This window comes from Capra hircus, chromosome 9, assembly GCF_001704415.2.
Source record: "Capra hircus breed San Clemente chromosome 9, ASM170441v1, whole genome shotgun sequence".
In the NCBI taxonomy this organism is placed as follows: domain Eukaryota; kingdom Metazoa; phylum Chordata; class Mammalia; order Artiodactyla; family Bovidae; genus Capra; species Capra hircus.
The window spans coordinates 27,104,936-27,124,163 of record NC_030816.1 but is presented as its reverse complement, the minus strand read 5'-3'; the positions used below and the strand labels follow the sequence as shown (position 1 = coordinate 27,124,163).

Sequence of the window (19,228 nt, the reverse complement as noted above, 5' to 3'; positions counted from 1 at the left end):
CTTGGCTGTGGCTTGGGGACTCCTAGTTGCAGCATGTAGGATCTAGTTCCCTGACCAGGGATCGAACCTGTGTCCCCTGCATTGGGAGCACGGAGTCTTAGTCACTGCACCACCCGGGAGGTCCCATCATTTTCATTTTTAACCACTAAAAAGTTGTTAAATGCTCTCTTCAAAATGCCATTTTATCATAACATATTATTTCTCACAGATCATGTGTAGTGAGTGCATGTGTGTATGGATGGGTGTGTGTGTATGTGTGTATTTTCAGTCTATCTGAGCTTGTACATTTCTCAAATACTCTAAACAAAATTTTAAAAAAATTGAAGTTTGAGCATATAAACTGTAAAACCTCAGAAGAATCACCCACATACTCCACACACCTCCATATCCAATTTTTATTTCTAACCATTTCTAAATTTTCAAATGTACCAGTATATCTGAACTTGATACAACACCGCCCCCTGATGGAAATACATAGAAAAGAATCCAGCCTTGATTTAACTTGGGAATTTCATTACTGCAAGGGTGATCAAGAGCACGGCAGCATGCTCTTTGTCTCCATCTTTGTCTCTTCCAGCACAGGTTTTGTTTTGCTTTGTTTTGTTTTGTTTTCCCCACACAAAATTACATACAAAAGTCCAATGAACAAAACAACAAGAAAGGAGCTGTGCTGGGGGCTCTTTCCCATTCTGTTTGCCAACCCCACACTCCCCCCAAGATGTCTAAAATAGAACTTATTGTTACTAAACATGAGAAATATACCCCCAAAATTAAAAATAGAATTACATATATTTTTTAATCCTCATGTATACATTTTTCATACATCTTGTCAACAATAACTATAGCATAAACACCATGCACATTACATCTTATTACAACTATTTAGGCCCTATATTTAAATTAGATATAGTCAAACTTTGAGATTCTCCAATGTTAAAAAAATAAATAAAACAGACTATTCTCACTAAAAAGAAAAATTTTCATCTACTTCTTCTAAGCTTCCTTACCTTAATGAATAGCATCTCCTTTACCATTCACTCAGGCAAAAACCCTCATGAGTATTCACAACACATATGAACGGATTAAAGACCAAGCCAAGAATTCAGATTAGATTTATTAATTCAGTAATTCCAAAATCACTGTGTCATGAGACATACTCCCACTCCTTCCCAGTACTTTTTAACAACTTGCAGAAAACTCTTTGGTTATATTTCAGTCAGAGTGATTGTTCCATCTTAATTAGCAAATTAGCTCTTTGGCTGCACATGAAATTCAATCTTCAAAAATGCTTAGGCAAAGTCAACCACCCAGTGAGCCACCTCTCAATTATTTGCGGTAATGGAAAGTACACCCCTTAGGTGGCTGACCCCAGACAGCAATTGAGTTGATGCCACACCTGTAAGCAACACGTCATCACTAGCTTCTACCATCTGCCAGCTGAAGGGAAGTAGAGGTTGCCATTAATACTAGCAGAAATCGTCCTTTGTCTTCCACTAAATGGAATGAGCCTGAATTGTATATCACCGTGTAATTTTAAAGGATTATAGTGTTCACTGACTACAACCTATGAGCATCACAGCAACTCTGCCACTGACAGTGAGTTAAGTGTTTTCCATACATTGTCTCCTCCTGTGGATTTATAAGCCAAAAAAATATATCAAAATTCTTGCACCCATGTGAATTAGCTTAGATCCTTGGACCTGAGATTTAAAAGAAATCTTTATAGCAAGTATTTTTTTTTAAACAAAAATAGAGCTTAATGCCTTATGTCATAGCTAGTACTAACTAGTACTAAGTTAGATCAGTAAGTAGGTTTAAGTCTACTGATACCTATTGCATCAATTCTAATTTTGAAAACAAAATCATGTCCAGTTAAACTTTCATTCAACAGAAAAGTTACTTGAATCTCTTCTGGTACTTAAGTTACATTTTGATTAATAAATTCTTGTTTCATTTGCCATCATTTCGGGTCACCTACAGCTTTGATTTGGGAGCAGGAGTCCTAAAGACTTGGACACACTCGTTCACCAGCCTGGTGGCCTCCAGAGCAGTGCCCCAGTGCATGGCGATGCCCCCGCTTCCATGGCCATAGTGATGGACCACAGGCAGCCTCCGGCTGCCCTGAGCTAATAGCTCTTTCTCCAGGCGTACGCCTGGCCTAGAGGGCCTCAAACCCACTTTCTCTCTTAGGTCATAGGCTCCACGGAGAGAGGGCTCGAGGGCACAGCATCGGGAAAGAATCTCTTTGCTAATTTCTGCATCTGGGGACAAATTCCAGTCTCCTTTTTGCCTAGTGCCACCCAGGGTTACATTGGATACGCCAGGGTAAATATATGTCAGCCCACTGCTATCTCGGATAAAGTGCTTCACCCAGGGAGCCTGCACTTTGAGTACTTGGCCCCTCACTGGGAAAATCTGTGAGTCTCCTGCTAGCTGCCTGCTTCCAAGGCCTGAACAGTTGACCACGATGTCGAAGGACGGGTGAAGCTCCCACAGGTCTTCTATTCGTCGGGTGAGTATCAGGCCCCCGCTTCCTTTCAGCCTAAGGAGAATAAGAGGCCATGAGGCGAGCCTTACCAGCGTCCTGCTCAACCCCTTGCAGAAGTGACAGACAGGAATTCAGAAACAAAACTGAGGTGACCGTCCAAGGAGCAAATACCTCCAGCGCTTCCAGGGCCCGAGCAGGTGACATTCTATCTGAGTGTCTCACATCCTTGCAAACCAGAGATTCCTAAAGCTGAACCTAAATAAAAACCTATTTCAGAAACTCAAAGCAAATAGATTGTTCATCCTTTTTATGTTCAATGGAGTTCCTATATCATTCTCATGCTCGTGTGTGCTCAGCCATGTTCTACTCTGAGACCCCATGGACTGTAGCCCGCCAGGCTCCTCAGTCCAAGGAATTTTCCAGGCAGGAATACAGGAGTGGGTTGCCGTTTCCTACTCTAGGGGATCTTCCTGACCCAGGGATCCAACTTGTGTTTCTTGCATTGGCAGGCAGGTTCTTACCACTGCACCACCTGGGAAGCCCTATATTATTCTAGATGCTAAATAAATATCAGGCTAAACTGATGTATTTTTTTAAAAACCCAAGCACTTTTGGTTTATGCCACTTATTTAGCTCTTAGATTTACTGCCTCCAACATTTTTGTCTCATATTGTTAACTCTTGCATGTTCCTTTATGATACCCTTATCTCCCTAACAAGATGGTTAGGCTCACATGAACCGTCCCCCACTTACATCTCCTGCAGGGATACCAACATGAGAGGAACACAAAATATTTGCAGCTGATGGACTAAGTAACAGCTGTGCGTGGTAATGACTTTTCGGACCAAGTGGTCAATAATGAAAAGAAATAGTTTATCTAGGTTCTGTGATCTTTTTCAACAGTAGTAAAATACACGTAACACAAAATTCACATTTTAACCATTTTGAAGTGTACAATTCAATGGTGTTAAGTTTAATACATTCACGTTGTTGTGCAACCACCACCATCATCCAACTCCAGAACTTTCTTCATCTTGCAAAACTGAAACTATGTACCTATGAAACAATAACAACCTTATTCATAGGTCACTTGTAGAATATCAGTTCAGTTCAGTTCAGTCGCTCAGTCGTGTCCGACTCTTTGCGACCCCATGAATCGTAGCACGCCAGGCCTCCCTGTCCATCACCGGCTCCTGGAGTTCACTCAGACTCATGTCCATCGAGTCCGTTATGCCATCCAGCTATCTCATCCTCGGTCGTCCCCTTTTCCTCCTGCCCCCAATCCCTCCCAGCATCTGAGTTAAATTCACCCATTCCAGTCCATTTTAGTTCGCTGATTCCTGGAATGTCGACGTTCACCCTTGCCATCTCCTGTTTGACCACTTCCAATTTGCCTTGATTCATGGACCTGACATTCCAGGTTCCTATGCAATATTGCTCTTTACAGCATCGGATCTTGCTTCTATCACCAGTCACATCCACAACTGGGTATTGTTTTTGCTTTGGCTCCATCCCTTCATTCTTTCTGGAGTTATTTCTCCACTGGTCTCCAGTAGCATATTGGGCACCTAATGACCTGGGGAGTTCCTCTTTTGGTATCCTATCATTTTGCCTTTTCATACTGTTCATGGGGTTCTCAAGGCAAGAATACTGAAGTGGCTTGCCATTCCCTTCTCCAGTGGACCCACTTAATATGAGAGGAAGACTGTCAGCAGCTCTGTACAACAGGTGCAGGCTGAATGCCTGTGTGCAAGGTACTGCTTAGAGGCAAAATGAGCTTCCTCAAGAGTGACAAAGGAGGTGGGAGACAGAAGTGTAAGTGCTTGGCAGAGTGAAGGAAGTTCCATATGAGAGGTGATGTAGAATCAGAAACAAGGGGATTTAGGTCCCAGTTGCCTCACATTAGCTTAGCTTTGAGGTCTTGGCCAACTCATCTCACTTCTCTGACCCTCAGTTTCCTTATCTGGGTTATAGGGGTGACACCTCCCTTGCCTGCTTCAGAGATGGTTGTGAAGTTCAGATGAAATAATGGGCATGACAGTGCTTCACAGGGGCTTTCCCTGGTGGCTCAGCTGGTAAAGAATCAGCTTTGCCTGCCGATGCAGGAAACACAGAGACTCAGGTTCAACCCCTGGGTTGGGAAGATCCCCTAGAGAAGGAAAAGGCAACCGGCACTGGTGCTCTTGCCTGGAGAATCCCATGGACAGAAGAGCCAGGTGGGCTACAATGCATGGGGTCACAAAGAGTCAGACACGACTGAGTGACTGAGCATGCACATGCTTCACAAGATATAGGAGACCCACACCAATAGACTAAAACTTTCTCAAGAGGAGAGACAATGTCTTATGCTTCTCACTACACCTATGACCCAGCTCAGCACCCAATACCTAGTGAACTTGACATGAATGTTGGGTAATACTGAAGACAGTATGAAATCCTAGTTTGGGTATATGATGACTAATTCTGTTTTGGCTTGCCTGCACCATGGAGGTACCCAGATACTTACCCAAACATTCTTTTGGGTGTTTCTATGACTATATTTTGGATAAAATGAACATTTACATGTTAGACTGAGTAGAGTTAATTGCCCTCCTTCACGTGGGTTTCAGCCCACCGGTTGAAGGCTTAAACAGAACAAAAAGGCTGACCTTCCTTCTGCTGGACTGCGTTCAGACTGGGATGTCAGCTTTTTCCTGTCTTCAGACTCAGGCTAAAACACTGGTTTTTCCTGGGTCCAGTGTTTGCCAGCCTTCAGACTGGAACCATACAGTGTTGGCTCTCCTAGGCCCCCAGCTTGCCAACTCACCCTGTAGATCTCAGGACTTTCAGCCTCCATAACTGTGTGAACCAATTCCTTATAGTAAATCTCTTTATATATATGTATATATTGTCTATTGGTTCTGCTTCTTTGAAGAATCCTAACAGATTGAGAGTGGTACCACACTGGCATCCTTGCTTCAAGCCTGAAACAGGATGTTCTACTAACAGCAATCAGAAAATTAACTATTTTCAGTCCATTTGTATGAAGACAAGGAGAAAAAACTAATGGAAAATCTCAGTTGACAAATAATGCTATGCATATAGATTCATGGGGAAAATCCACTGTTTATTCTTAGAAATGCAATGTAGCTATTAATAAATTTATAATATACATTATATAATATGTCTATAATATATCATATACATTATATATTTATAATATATCATATACATTATATATAATATACATTGTATATTATGTTTATAATATACATTATATATTATATAAATTATACATTATATATATGATATGATATATAATATATATATTCTGGTGTCAGGAATATTAATATATTATTTATAATATATTTAATATATTATAAATATATTTAAAATAACTTATCACAGTTAGAATTTTTTTAAATGCATTTTAGGTTTACAAAGCAATTAAATATATAGCATATAACTCTCTCTATTTATATACTCTAATTTTAACCTGAAAGTTTTAACCTCATCCAATGACCATCCCTACTGCTCACTCATTCTGTTACAATACATATTCTAATAAAATAAACTGTGATCAGTGGGAAATAAATTCTATCTCCCACTTCTCAGAAGATCCATCTCTGCCTTGTCCATGCCATGAACTTGTCTGTTTTAATTGAGCCAAGCACTGTTCAGGCACAGAGCAGCTTCTGGTCCCTTTATAGAGGAGACCTGTTTCTGTGGGCAGAGTGGTCCAGAGGGAGCAGCTGGGCACCCTTAGTCAGTCCAGCAGGCGGGGTTTTCCTCCTGTAACTGTCTTAGGGCAGTGACTGGAGGCCCAGTGGAAGCCCCCAAGGCCATTGCCCCATATCTCTTCCCCAATAACCTTGTTGCCATCGTCAGAAAAAATAAACATCATTTTCCACTTTCCTGGCCAGTGCCCTTCCACCTCATCTTTGCATAACCAGGGAGAAAGCCTGGGGGGAGGGCAGGGGGCAGGGTGAAACGTGCTCACATTAAACCTGTATCTGAGGCCAGTTTTTGCCCACGGCTTGTCTGGTTAGGGGCCAGCAGCCAATGCTGGGAGAAGGAGGAATTCTCTAGGGCCCTGGAAAAGGAAGACTGCGCTGTAGCAGGCACAGGGTATGTCGGATATGGGGAAGCAGGAGTCCACTGTGCACAGGAATGGACCTTTGCAAGGTGGACATTTGTAAGGCAGAGACAACCTGTCTCCTGCCTGAAGTACAATCCATATTTCTGTCCATCTGCCGAGGGAGTGGTGTAGGCTCTGCTGTCAGTCAGGCCAAGCAGGAGAACAGAAGCTGTAGGAGACGCGAGACTGGAAAGTAACAGAGAAGACTCCATAGAGGAGAGAGAAGGAAGCAGCTCAGTGTAGTCAGTGCTGTGCTCAGTGCTGGGCCCCCTGGAAAGGAGGCAATGCACCAGAATCACAGGGCCCCCAGCACTGAAATGGGGCACCCACTTTCTGAATGCCGCCCAAGACAGGACCATCCTGCTCCAGCTGGGATGATTTATTCAGGTAGGATGCCTGGAGAAGAGACAGGTTTAGTTGACATACTGCCCCTATGATTCATTTCCTGGAAGGGCAAGTACAAAGCAGCAGAATATGACTCCACTGGCCAACGATATAAAACATGATCTGCATGGCTGACTAACCTTCAGGGGGTTTTGTTCATTTGTTTGTTCTGGGTATTACTGGGCATACTTTTTTTTTTTTTTTTTTTTGAGGAGAGGATTTCTTCTGTTCTTTGAAAAACACTACAGATCTAATTTGTTGTTAAGAACACTTTTTTTCTTTCCTAGAAATTAATATTGTTTCAGAAGGATAGAGCTTAGATTGAAGGCATTGTTGTGTGGCTTGCTGAGTGAAATGCCCATTTTTGAGTCAGAATGCTTTAGGCTGAACACTTGCATTATGTGGCAGGGGTGTAGGAGGCAATAGGACAGACCCTGGGCGTGAGGAACAAGCAGGGATTGTGTGGCTCCCCAGTTGGGTCATCCCCATGGTGGAGAGTGGGTGGCAGCCTACAGAGTGAGCCCCAGGATCCCACGCCCTTACAACACGGCCAGGCTCCCTCTTGGCCTGAGGTCCTTGATCTGAGAGGCTTGCCTTGGGCTTAAAGGAGTCCCAGCCCTACAAAGTCTTCCTCGGGTATGACCCTCCTCCTCCTCTACACTGGCCTTCTGGTCAGATGCCAGGGCCTGAGGGAAGCGGGGACAGCTAATCTTACAGAGAGGAGGCCCCTACATGCCCCCTCACTGCAGTGGAGGGGTATATGGAAGCCTGAGGTGTTACAGGCCTAGAGGGGTCAAAGTGGGGGGGGTGGACAGCTAGGACAAGGGTCTCCTCATGGCTTCCCTGCAGCAGACAGCGCGTACTGTCTGCCCGAGGCACTCATGTTCCCATCCACCGTCATGGTCGAGGTGTGTATCGAACAAATAGACCTTAACAGGCCTCCCCAGGACTCTCGGGGGCAAGAGCAGCCCCTTGGGCCTCTTCTCCTTGACTCTGTCACCTAAAACCAGACAGGAAGAAGCGTGCTCCAAGGCACGAACCTCAGCTGGCTGGTCACCAGGCCCGATGGTGTTGCAGTCAGGAGGTGGCTCCCACTGGCACAAAGTACCACTTTTATTTTAAGTAAAGCAAAATGCTGACAGCAGGCTTCCAACTAATGAGAGGATATCAGGATTTTTCCCAGGCCTTCAGATCCCACAGTTAGTACTGAAAATAAGGCTATAATGGAAATAAGGGGTCAGTTTTCTAGGAGGTGATACTTTAGAAGCAGGCAGAACAAATTGTTCGGGTAATATACGTTCTCATGTGAAACTAGTTGAGGGTGGCCCAAAATAAATATGCATATATTGACAGTAAAGCTCTGTAACTTCTGGCTTGCCTAATAATTTCCCCTTAATTTTATTAAGGTAAGATAAAGGATACCTTAACTAGGTATCAATAGCATTGGCACTTCCAAAAGTTCTTTTTCTAGGCATTCTTATAAAGACAAAAGTGCAACACCATATAACCTTGCCACTCAGAAAAGATGGTGATGCCCTGAAAACTGGAATGTTGGTTGATGAGTAACTCCATCACATGAGGGCTCAAATATTCATTTATCAGCTGATATACAGTGGTTTAAATTTCACATTTAAACAGGGGTTTATGGGCCAGCAAACAAGGCACAAAAGTGTAGGCTTTATAAAACTGGAACTTTAAAAAAAAAGAAAGTCCCATATAAATTGCTAAGAGGTAAAAGTGAGACAAGCACTTACAAAGCTACAAAAACATATCATGATGTTCCCAACATGTGCCTAACAGACTTAGGTTCCCTCCTCTGTGCTCCCAATCCACCCTCATAAATCTGTATTTAACACTCAGCATACATGTTACTATAATTGTTAATTAACATGTATATCAATACACATACACACACACGCCATCACCCTCAGTAGAATTGACTAGCTTCTAGTACAGTGCTAGGTATACACAGAAGCTCAACAAAGAATTGTGGAATTAATTATTCCATTTAATTATCCTATATCCTACATCTGGAACTAAGTCATTGTTGCCACTGCTTACCTCAAGTCACTTTTCCAACTTTTATATAATAATTTGCTTTATTCCTATACAGATTTAGGCACTGAAAGGGCCAAAGTTTCTCAACCCTCAACATGCTTGCAATTTCCGATGAAACAAGAGAGATTTATTAATGTATCTTAAATAATGATACCCTTGATGTGTTTCCTAACCAACTGGAACAGGAAGTCCTGAAAACCAAGCCAAAATACAAGTTCTTGGAATTTGGGCTGAACTTGGTAAGGAAGACATTACCTAATTTAGATAAGCCCTCAGTTTTAAGGTCCTTGTTAATAACAAAATAAAATAATGGAGTTATTTTCTTTTTAATTAATGAGAAAAAAATTCTAAAATAATGTATAATAAACCTAAGATTCTCTAAAGAACTAGAGGAAATCCTATCATTTTATAGCTGGAAGCCTATTCTCCAAATATCTCACTTTATAGATGAGGAAACTAAGGTTCTGTTTCAGCGAGGGGGTCTTAGTGGTGGGGAGACAGGGACCAACCTCTGCATCAGGGTGCACAGGGAAGCAGGAAATGGACGTGTTACTAACTTGGGTGCGTCTCACTCCTTGTGACACAGCGTCTCACAGACTGTTTACTAAGCCCTACTCTTGCCTGGAAAATCTCATGGACAGAGGAGCCTGGTAGGCTGCAGTCCATGGGGGTGCTAAGAGTTGGACACGACTGAGCGACTTCTCTTTCACTTTTCACTTTCATGCATTGGAGAAGGAAATGGCAACCCACTCCAGAGTTCTTGCTGGAGAATCCCAGGGACGGGGGAGCCTGGTGGGCTGCCGTCTATGGGGTCGCACAGAGTCGGACACGACTGAAGCGACTTAGCAGGAGCAGCAGCTGTTAATGCACACCAAGGCACAGTGCACAGAAGCTCTGAGGCACAACAGAGAATTTTCAGTCTCTATGTTATGAGAAGGTATGAAGGTATTTGTGGGCAGGACAGACAAAGGAAGCAGTAAAGTGCACTTCAACCAACCTTTTCTGCAACCACGGGAGGTAGGTAGGGCCTTCACATTTGAGTGTCGTAAAAGCATGACCAAACACATGTTGGGGGAATTTCTTCAGCTCATCCTTGGTCATCTTTCGAAATCCTAGCACCACATCAGCCCAGTATGGCACTTCTTCAGTAGGGATACTCCGAAATATCTGCCAACTCAAACACATTAAGTGGAAAAATTTCCTGAAGTTTTATGAGATTTCTAGTAAAACCCATGTAACATTCTCTAAAGCATTTTACAAACACACTTCTTATGCCTGTACAGAGAAAAAAAATCTATTTTTCTGTTCACTTAGCTTCATATAATTCAGTAGCTAAATTTAAAATGTTTGGGATAGGGGGAGGGCAGGCATTGGAATAAGACATTTAAAAAGCTGTGTGTCTTTTAAATATTGAATTTAACTCTCTTTTTCTACAAAGCTCTTGCCCAGCTTTTCTTTATTTATGATGATGCACCTGGGAGGAAAGATTTTTCTGTTTTGCATAATGCTTTACATAAACTATAAACAAATCATCAAAAGTTTAAATGCTGGCCTCAATTTCAAACAAAATATATAAGTTAGAATAAGCAATGAGGGGAGTGCAGGAGACATGGGTGTGAATTAGGAGTGAAACTGTAGATGATCACATTGAGTCCTTGATAAGAAAGGCCAGGATTTGTCAGGTGAAGCCCTGTATCCTTTTTTTTTTAATTGGAGGCTAATTACTTTACAGTATTGTGGTGGTTTTTGCCGTTCACTGACATGAATCATCCACAGGTGTACATGCATCCCCCATCCCGAGCCCCCTCCCACCCACCCCCCCCACCCCATCCCTCTGGGTTGTCCCAGTTCATTGGCTTTGAGTGCCCTGTTTCGTGCATTGAACTTGGACTGGTCATCTATTTCACATATGATAATATACATGTCTCAATGCTATTCTCTCAAATCATCCCACCCTTGCTTTCTCCCACAGAGTCCAAAAGTCTGTTCTTTATATATGTATTTCTTTTATTGTCTCATGTGTAGGGTCATCCTTACCATCTTTCTAAATTCCATATACACGCATTAATATTCTGTATTGGTGTTTTTCTTTCTGACTTACTTCACTCTGTATAATAGACTCCAGTTTCATCCACCTCATTAGAACTGATTCACATGCATTCTTTTTAATAGCTGAGTAATATTCCATTGTGTATATGTACCACAACTTTCTTATCCATTCATCTGCTGATGGACATCTAGGTTGCTTCCATGTCCTGGCTATTGTAAACAGTGCTGCCATGAACATTGGGGTACACGTGTCTCTTTCAGTTCTGGTTTTCTCTGTGTGAATGTCCAGCAGTGGGATTGCTGGGTCATACCCTGTATCGTTAGGCCATGCTTGGAGCTGATGAGGCTGGAATGGAATCAGCTGTTAATAAGAAGCCTATACTACTACCAATAGCTGCTAGGCATATCTTTGGATTTATAAGTATTGGGTTCTTTACATCAATAGGAATAAACGTTGTGAAGCATGGCTGCTCTAAAATAGCAAGGAAAATCATTTGAGTGCTATACATGGTTGCTAACGGTGTGGCCACTAAGGTACTGGAATTTATATCTCTAAGTGATTCATTCAACACAGGTCCTGTGGAAGATGTAAAGATTGTTTGCTGCTGGTCTCAATACCAGGCTTTCTTTCTGTCTCATTCTGCACACTCTCCTGTACTAGATCACCCACTTCCCTCTTTTCATCTACAGGCCAAACATTCAGAAGGCTACATCTCCAGCCCTCTTCTCTCTCCTAAACTCCAAAACCAGATCCAGACCCATGTTGCCTACTCCCTATCGGATAAGTCTACTTCTGTGTCTCGGACATTTACCCCATGCTCACAGCAGGTACTCAGTAATATTTTCTGTTAAACTCTAAAGTATGTTAAGATCATTCTAAATTCCAAAATAATTTCCGATTTCCTCTCTTACCCAGACACCAGAATAACACCAGCATCTTCAGCTTCTGCAGAATTGACTATTGCGAACAGGTGATCAAATGTCTCTTTGAACCACTGCTTCTGCTTCTGAATGGGTGTGTCTGTGATGGTGGAGAAAAGCAAAGCAGAACAAAAAGGGAAATTATGACAATGACTGTGCTTCAGAGAAGCTTCTTCCTACAAACTGGCAAAAACTAAAAAGGCAGGGAGAAAGATTTAGATAAAGTACCACATCTTGGTGAACGATGACCAGAGTTTTGAATGCTGATGTGCTCTACCAGAGTCAGTTCATATAATGACTAATCAACAGAGGGGAAATCAACCAATGAGGGAAAAGTCTAATACACAGGCCACCTGCAAAGCAGTCTTTGGCACTCAGCGTATTCCAGAGGCCCTAGAAGTGTCCATAACCAACCTGAGCCACGTTAGCTGATCTGGCTGAGGCAAGCAGCTGGCTACACAGTTGAGATGATGAGAGAAATAACCTAGGGCCTCTTTCCTGGAAGCTGAAAACACAGCAGGAGACAAGGGGAGATCTTGGGAGCCCAGGTCAACCAGGTCGAAGAACAGAAGGCATATGAGTGGGAAACAGGTTGCTCACCCTCCTGATACAAGGAAAGGAGGCCTGCATTGTGAAACTGAGCTCCCTGCAGCCCCATCCAAGGCTGCCATTACCTCCATCTCCCTCCATGGAATCACAGACCAGCTTGGAGCAGCATTCCTGGGGTCACCAGGGGTGTGCAGGGACCACGCCAGGAAGCTCCTCTCTGTCAGAGTCCTGCGGACCAGTGTCCCCTACCCCCCCAGACATCCTTGCCACTGCACAAGGGATTGGACCTGGACACAGCTTCCAGAAGGATTCCAGGCCTGCCAGGGAGGAAAACAGGATCAGGGTTCAAGCCTCAAAATAATAGTGCCCAGTGTAGGCACAGAGAGCAAGCCTGACCCAGAAGCGTAGACAAATCTATGGATGGAGTATTTGGCCATCTGACCCCTGAGGGAGGGTCATGAAAGAGAGTCCAGGGGCAGGACAGGGACTGAGGAACAGTAATTCTGAGGGACTAAAATGTGGGGGAGCCACAGAGCAGGCAGGGGCAGCAGAGCAGAGGATCCTGGGTCAGCTTTGCTTGGAGAGAAGTCCCTAGAGCTCACTGACAGTAGAGCTGAAAAGCCCTTGGAGGCATCCTGCTTCCAAGTGAATGAGGGCATTTCCTTAGAAGGCTTTAAAGCAATTCACTTGTTCAGGAGCCAGGAAAAGTTTCTTTACTAGTGGATCTCTGCGGTTGTCTTTAAACAGGTGCCCATATGAATGCATTCTCAAAACTGCAGACTGGGTCAACTGGTTCAGAAATAAGCAGGAAATGAACAAATAAGCCACAAAGAGCTGAATTAGACCTCAGATGGATTGCACCCCAGCAATCTAAGCCAGTGCCTGAGGATATATTGAAATGCACCCTCCTTTCCCACTCCAAACTTGAAGACACAAAATAGTGACTGCTGCTCACACGCTGCAAAAGTCATCTCAAAAGAACAGACAATCCCAGTTCAACGGTGAGTAAAGCAAATCTGGTGACCTAATTCATGTTCAAGTGCTGGTAAAAGAAAACTATAGCCAGACTATCAGTAGTAACAGTAGAAAATGTCACTGGAAATAGAACTGCCGTATGACCCAGGAATCCCACTGCTGGGCATACACACCGAGGAAACCAGAATTGAAAGAGACACATGTGCCCCAATGTTCATGGCAGCACTGTTTACAATAGCCAGGACATGGAAGCAACCTAGACGTCCATCGACATATGAATGGATAAGAAAGTTGTGGTACATATTCACAACGGAATATTACTCAGCTATTAAAAAGAATGCATTTGAGTCAATTCTAATGAGGTGAATGAAATTGGAGCCTATTATACAGAGTGAAGTAAGTCAGAAAGAAAATCACCAATACAGTATATTAACGCATATGTATGGAATTTAGAAAGATGGTAATGATGACCCTATATGCAAGACAGCAAAAGAGATACAGATGTAAAGAACAGACTTTTGGACTCTGTGGGAGAAGGCGAGGGTGGGATGATTTGAGAGAACAGCATTGAAACATGTATCACCATATGTAAAATAGATGACCAGTGCAAGCTCGATGCCTGAAGCAGGGCACTCAAAGCCGGTGCTCTGGGACAACCCAGAGGGATGGGGTGGGGAGAGGGGAGGGAGGAGGGTGGATGGAAGAGGAAGATGGGTTCAGGATGGGGGGACGCATGTGCCCCCATGACTGATTCATGTTGATGTATAGCAAAAACCACCACAATATTGTAAAGTAGCTAGCCTCCAATTAAAATAAATTAATTTAAAAAAAGAAAATGTCAACATAACACTATGTCCCAGCACTGTTCTAAATGCTTTACAAGTATTAACCCATTTAATCTTTATAAAAACCCTATGGAACAGGATGGTCCCCATATGGTATTGACATCACTGGGGCTGATCGAAAAGAGGCTCAGGGAGAAAACCTAAGCCTATCAGCAGCACTAGAGAAAAAGACCCTGATCCAGGGGCCCTGACCACCCAGTCAAAGGGTAAGCTGGGCCTCCATGGACTGGATGAACTCCCAGGTGAGCTTCCTTCTTTGAAAATGATTCCATAATTATTGGGCAGCCTTCGCATCACTCACCTGGGCCTGATGCAGCAAGGAAATGCCTGGAAAACAGACACCAGGACTCTGGTCACAAGAAAGGTGTCCAGAGTAAACTAGCATTCTGTACACAAACCAGGCTCCTGTGCTTGTTTCCTGAAAGGCAGCTCCTAGGAGGTACACCAGCACCTGCTGCCAACAAAGCCAAGTTCCTGGATGACAGTGCTGGGGCCACAGCCCTTCCTACACTGGCAGAAGGTGGGTTTATTCTCTGCTAGGTGAAACAGGGGGGTCTGGTGGGTAGGAAACCCTAAGTACAGTCAAAGGTCAGGATACCATAGTAAAATCAAGAGTGTTAAGGGAACACATGCAAACTGGATGCTAAGACCGCAGACCGCTTCTCCTCCTCCTTCTAGAATGCTGCCAGCCAGGCCTTCACCCACCGCAGCCAGGGGACAGAAAGCCTCTTCTCTGGAGAACGTGACCTACACAAGAAGAAAGACTAAATACAATGACATCAGAGGTTCCCCAACCAAACAGCTCCCCTATCCCAGTGCAATGAGCCTCAAGATAACAAGTACTACACAAGGCTCAGAAACTCCTGTCTGGACCCTGCTCCTAAATGTCAACAGACTGGTAAAGATGACCACAAAGCCAAGGAAAACCTGTAACATGAAAAATGAGCGCATCAAATAAAAAAACACAACTTGGAGACAACAGAAACTGTGCAGGGAGAAGAAACTTTCTTAAGACCATGACTAGTGTCTTCAGAAAGATAAGATGGCAACCACACAACATAAATAGTATGTGAGAACACAGGGAAATTTAGAGACTAAAAAAGAGCTTTGGAATATTAAAATGCTATAGGAGAAATAATAAATCCAACAGCAAGGGAAAAGAAAAAACTGAGAAAAACCTCCCAGAAAGTAAATAAAAACAGGAAGAGAAATAGGAAGAGAAAAAATCTAAGAGTATGGGAGCATCCGACCAGGAGGCCCAGCATAACAGCAATTCCAGAAAGAGAGGTAGAGACAGCAGGAGGGAGGAGTCAGCAGTTGGGTAACTCAGAGACTGTACCTTGGACTGGAGACACAAGTTTCTGGATTAAATGGACACAGCAATTCATAGTCCAGATTGCTGGGGCAGTTGGGGGGTGGTGGTCGTAATAACTTATAACCATTTGACTATTTAGACTATGTGCTTGTATAACCTTATTGCAAAAACAAAAACAAAAATTAAAGGGGAGAAAAGAGAATGGAAATGAGGAAAAGGAGACAGTAGGTATAAACTTCATTAGTTGCAAAGTGATTTTGTTTCCTATTAAATTCTATTTCCTCCTCCTCCCATTTCTTATGAAGAATACAAAATGGAAAAATGCATGGACATGTTTTTAAAAATTAATGCATTTTTAGTCCTGAATACATATTGACCAATTTTTTTTATACTGCCTTAGAAGTGAGGATACTGTTAGTCCCATTACAAGTATTTTCTGACTGGATGGTCATTACTGTTGTCAGTGGAAAAATTTAGAGTTACCAGCTGTGGTAGCCATTAGTGCTGTTCACCAAATGCTTCTGTCTGTCTGCCTTCTAGAAGCCTTATAGAATGGTACTTCCTGGCTTCCTCCTGAAGAGTGGGAGTATGTGACTAGCATTGGCCAATGAGCTGTCATCATAAGTGATGAATGTTGCTTCCTGGTCAGAGCCTTTAATTGCTAAGGCAGGAGCCCCAGAGCTCTCACCCACCCAGCTACAGGCATTGATCACCTTCAAGACTGTGGCTGCTTCATCAGCTTAGGCCCCTGGGTGCTGAACAGAACCCTTGCTGATATTCAACCCACATATAGTATGAGCGAAAAATAAACCTTTGCTTTTTAAGCTGCCAAGATTTGGAGGTTCTTTCTGTCCTGCAACATAACTGAATCTTTCCTAACAGATGAACCAACAAGATGTCAAAGGCACACGTTACACTTACACAGACGTCCAGCTGTCTTTGTCAACGGCAGTCCACCAACATCAACACCATTCTATCTCACATCTATCATATCTGACAGAGGAGCAAAAATCCCTCTCTCACCTGGATAAGTAGGAGGAATAAGCATTCCAGCTGCCACATCACTCGTGGTCTCAGGAGTGAATTTGTCTGAAATGACTGTAATGGAGCATCCTGGGACCATTTTGGAAATGCACACAGCAGTAGAAAGCCCCATCACGCCAGCCCCCACCACTGCAATCCGTACTGTATCCATGGGCCTGTGAGGAGGCAAAGTATGAGCTGCAAAACCTTGTTTTGAGAATTAGTCCATCCTTGGGAATTCCCTGATTGTCCAGTGGTTAGGACTCCATATTTCCCTTGCTGAGAATGTGGGTTCAATTCATGGTTGTGGAGCTAAGATGCTGCAAGCCATGCAGCATGGCCAAAAGAGAAAAAAAAAAAAAAAAAAGAATTATTCCATCCAAAACAAAGTTTGGCCCTGAGAGTTCTTTCCCTAGGTCCACAGCCTCTTCAAATCTGACCTTTCCTGCCAGCGTTTCTCATCGGATAAAGAAAGCTCCTGTAAGCTCTCTTCCCATTAAAAGTGAGGGCAAGAAGGTCTCCATGGAGTTTAGACATTAGTCCCAAACCGGCCTGGAATTGTCTTGAGAACACAGGGCAGGCAAGTCGGTCTGCATCTGGGAGAAGATTTCTGCTGATTCCTAAAGCACCTTCCCTGTGGGCACGGCCAAGGGAAGGTTGGTGAAGTCAGCGAGGTGGACAAGAGCAGCAGGAAGGCTGCGCTGCTCCCAGAGACCTCCTGAGGAGCAGCCACTGAGAGGGCATGGCTCACAGGCAATTTAGAAACTGTTTACAAACCGCTTTCTAATTGTAACGATGTGACACAAGGTCTGAACCACCGAACCTAGCATCTCCTCTCCTGCTCTTCACTCTTAACGGGAGACCAACCCCCGTCACCCACACCCCAACACTCCACTCTCCCCAGCATTCCAGTCCTCAAACCTCACCCTCTAAGAGCAGGCTTTCCAGGTAAGGAGCCTGGATTCCTTCACAGATATAAGTTCTGATTCTATAACCTGGGGCACGACCATGGGCTCCTCGCCTCGACTCCTCATGTCTAAGCCAGGCCACGTGAGTTTTTTATTAGCTCTTGCAGGTGGTACATAAGGGATGCACTGAGGTGGTCTCATAAAGGAGACTTCTTCTGAGAGTCCATATGGAAATGCAGGAGACAGACGTCCAGGGCCCGGGCTGGGCATCCTGATACTGTCTTCCCAGGGTAGAAACCAGAGGATTGATGAGGGCTCAAAGCCCTCCCATCCCCTCACCTGTGAGCAGCAGGAGTCCACTGAGCCCTGTCCACTGTCAGCTCCCAAGTCCCCCAATGCTTCCCTGCTTATCTTTCCACTTCTGGTTCTTGCTAACTTCCCCTAAATAGGTCTCAAGTGGAACCTCCAGAGAGAAAAAAATGCAGTTAGTCCAGTTGGTCATCATCACCCCTATTAAACAAAGCTCTAGCCCAAGCCCAGTTTATCGGGCTGAGAGAGCCTCTAAATCTTCCTTGGCATGATTGCCCGTCCTTATCCAATCAGCAATAGCCAGGGCATCAGGTCACGTGGTACAAATCATGGCCACCTGAGCATAAAATTCACCTTTTCTCAGGAGGGGCCAGGGTGGCTCCTTCACTGTGAGCAGGGCAAAGGCAGTCAGTGCTCGCTTCTCTCTCTGAAGGTCTCTGACACTGAGATATTTCAGAGTCTTCCAATATGGTTGCATGTTATTTCGGTTTCTCAGGCACTATGCGGTTTCATCAGCCATACGTTTATCTGATTGCTCCCAGTGGGCTGGTTAGCTGAGAAAGAACAGGATTGCCAGGGCAGAGAGAAGAGACGGGAAGGGTCCCGGGGAAGCAGCAGGCTTGTGAGGGGCAAGCTTTTGGAGTGTAGCCCCGTGCATGTCCCCCAGAGGCAGAAAGCAGACACCTGTCCCCTTACCAGCTTTCTTATTTCACAATGGCCTCCCCTTCCCAGAAACTTTCTTAAAATAGCTCAAATAAATTGAGAGGGGAAGTAACCCGTGGCTGAGAATATCCAGCTACCAGGAAAGAAAAAATGACCCAGCAAGGTTCGTACTTTCTGGCTCAGTGACCTGTGAATCACTGTCACCTGACCCCACGGAGACATACCCCAAACTCATGGAGTAGGTCCAGAACCACCCCTGAGCCGAAAGCAGGGAGGATTCAAGTACCTGTCTCTGAAAAAGCAGCCTTGGAACCCACAGAAGGCTCTGGCACCAGCACTTGTTTTCCCAGCTAGTGGCTGGTCTAGCGCCCTGAGGGCCAGGAAAAGCAAAACTGCTTCCCATTGGGGAGTTTATTAAGGACATTCCCTCTGTGCTTAACCTCCATTGGCCCATTCGCCTATGTCTCTGTCATTTATTCTCCAGAGAAATGAGCAGTTGACCTCCTCTCGCCCGTGGAACTGCAGCTCTGCCGGTCCCCTGGCTGGCCCACGCTTGGCAGCCCTTCTCTTTCTAGTTTACAAACCCTCTGCCTTGCCACATGTCTGGTATTTCTCCAGCTGATT

At 44.2% G+C, this 19,228-nt stretch overlaps 1 protein-coding gene across 4 annotated transcripts; it reads right to left on the bottom strand.

The window, feature by feature from the left end:
- On the bottom strand, positions 1,083-18,992 carry DDO (D-aspartate oxidase). 4 transcript variants are annotated; one of them, XM_013966434.2, is made up of 6 exons: positions 18,891-18,984; positions 18,296-18,495; positions 16,725-16,900; positions 12,009-12,117; positions 10,045-10,221; positions 1,096-2,542 (listed from the first exon to the last, which is right to left on the bottom strand). In XM_013966434.2, exons 3-6 carry the CDS (start codon positions 16,894-16,896, stop codon positions 1,975-1,977), a joined length of 1,026 nt encoding a protein of 341 aa, XP_013821888.2. In that variant the 5' UTR covers positions 16,897-16,900; positions 18,296-18,495; positions 18,891-18,984; the 3' UTR covers positions 1,096-1,974. The 4 variants fall into 4 exon arrangements, with proteins under 4 accessions (XP_005684631.2, XP_013821888.2, XP_013821890.2 ...); XM_005684574.3 differs by lacking the exon at positions 18,296-18,495 and having other exon boundaries at positions 1,083-2,542; positions 18,891-18,992; XM_013966436.2 differs by lacking the exon at positions 16,725-16,900.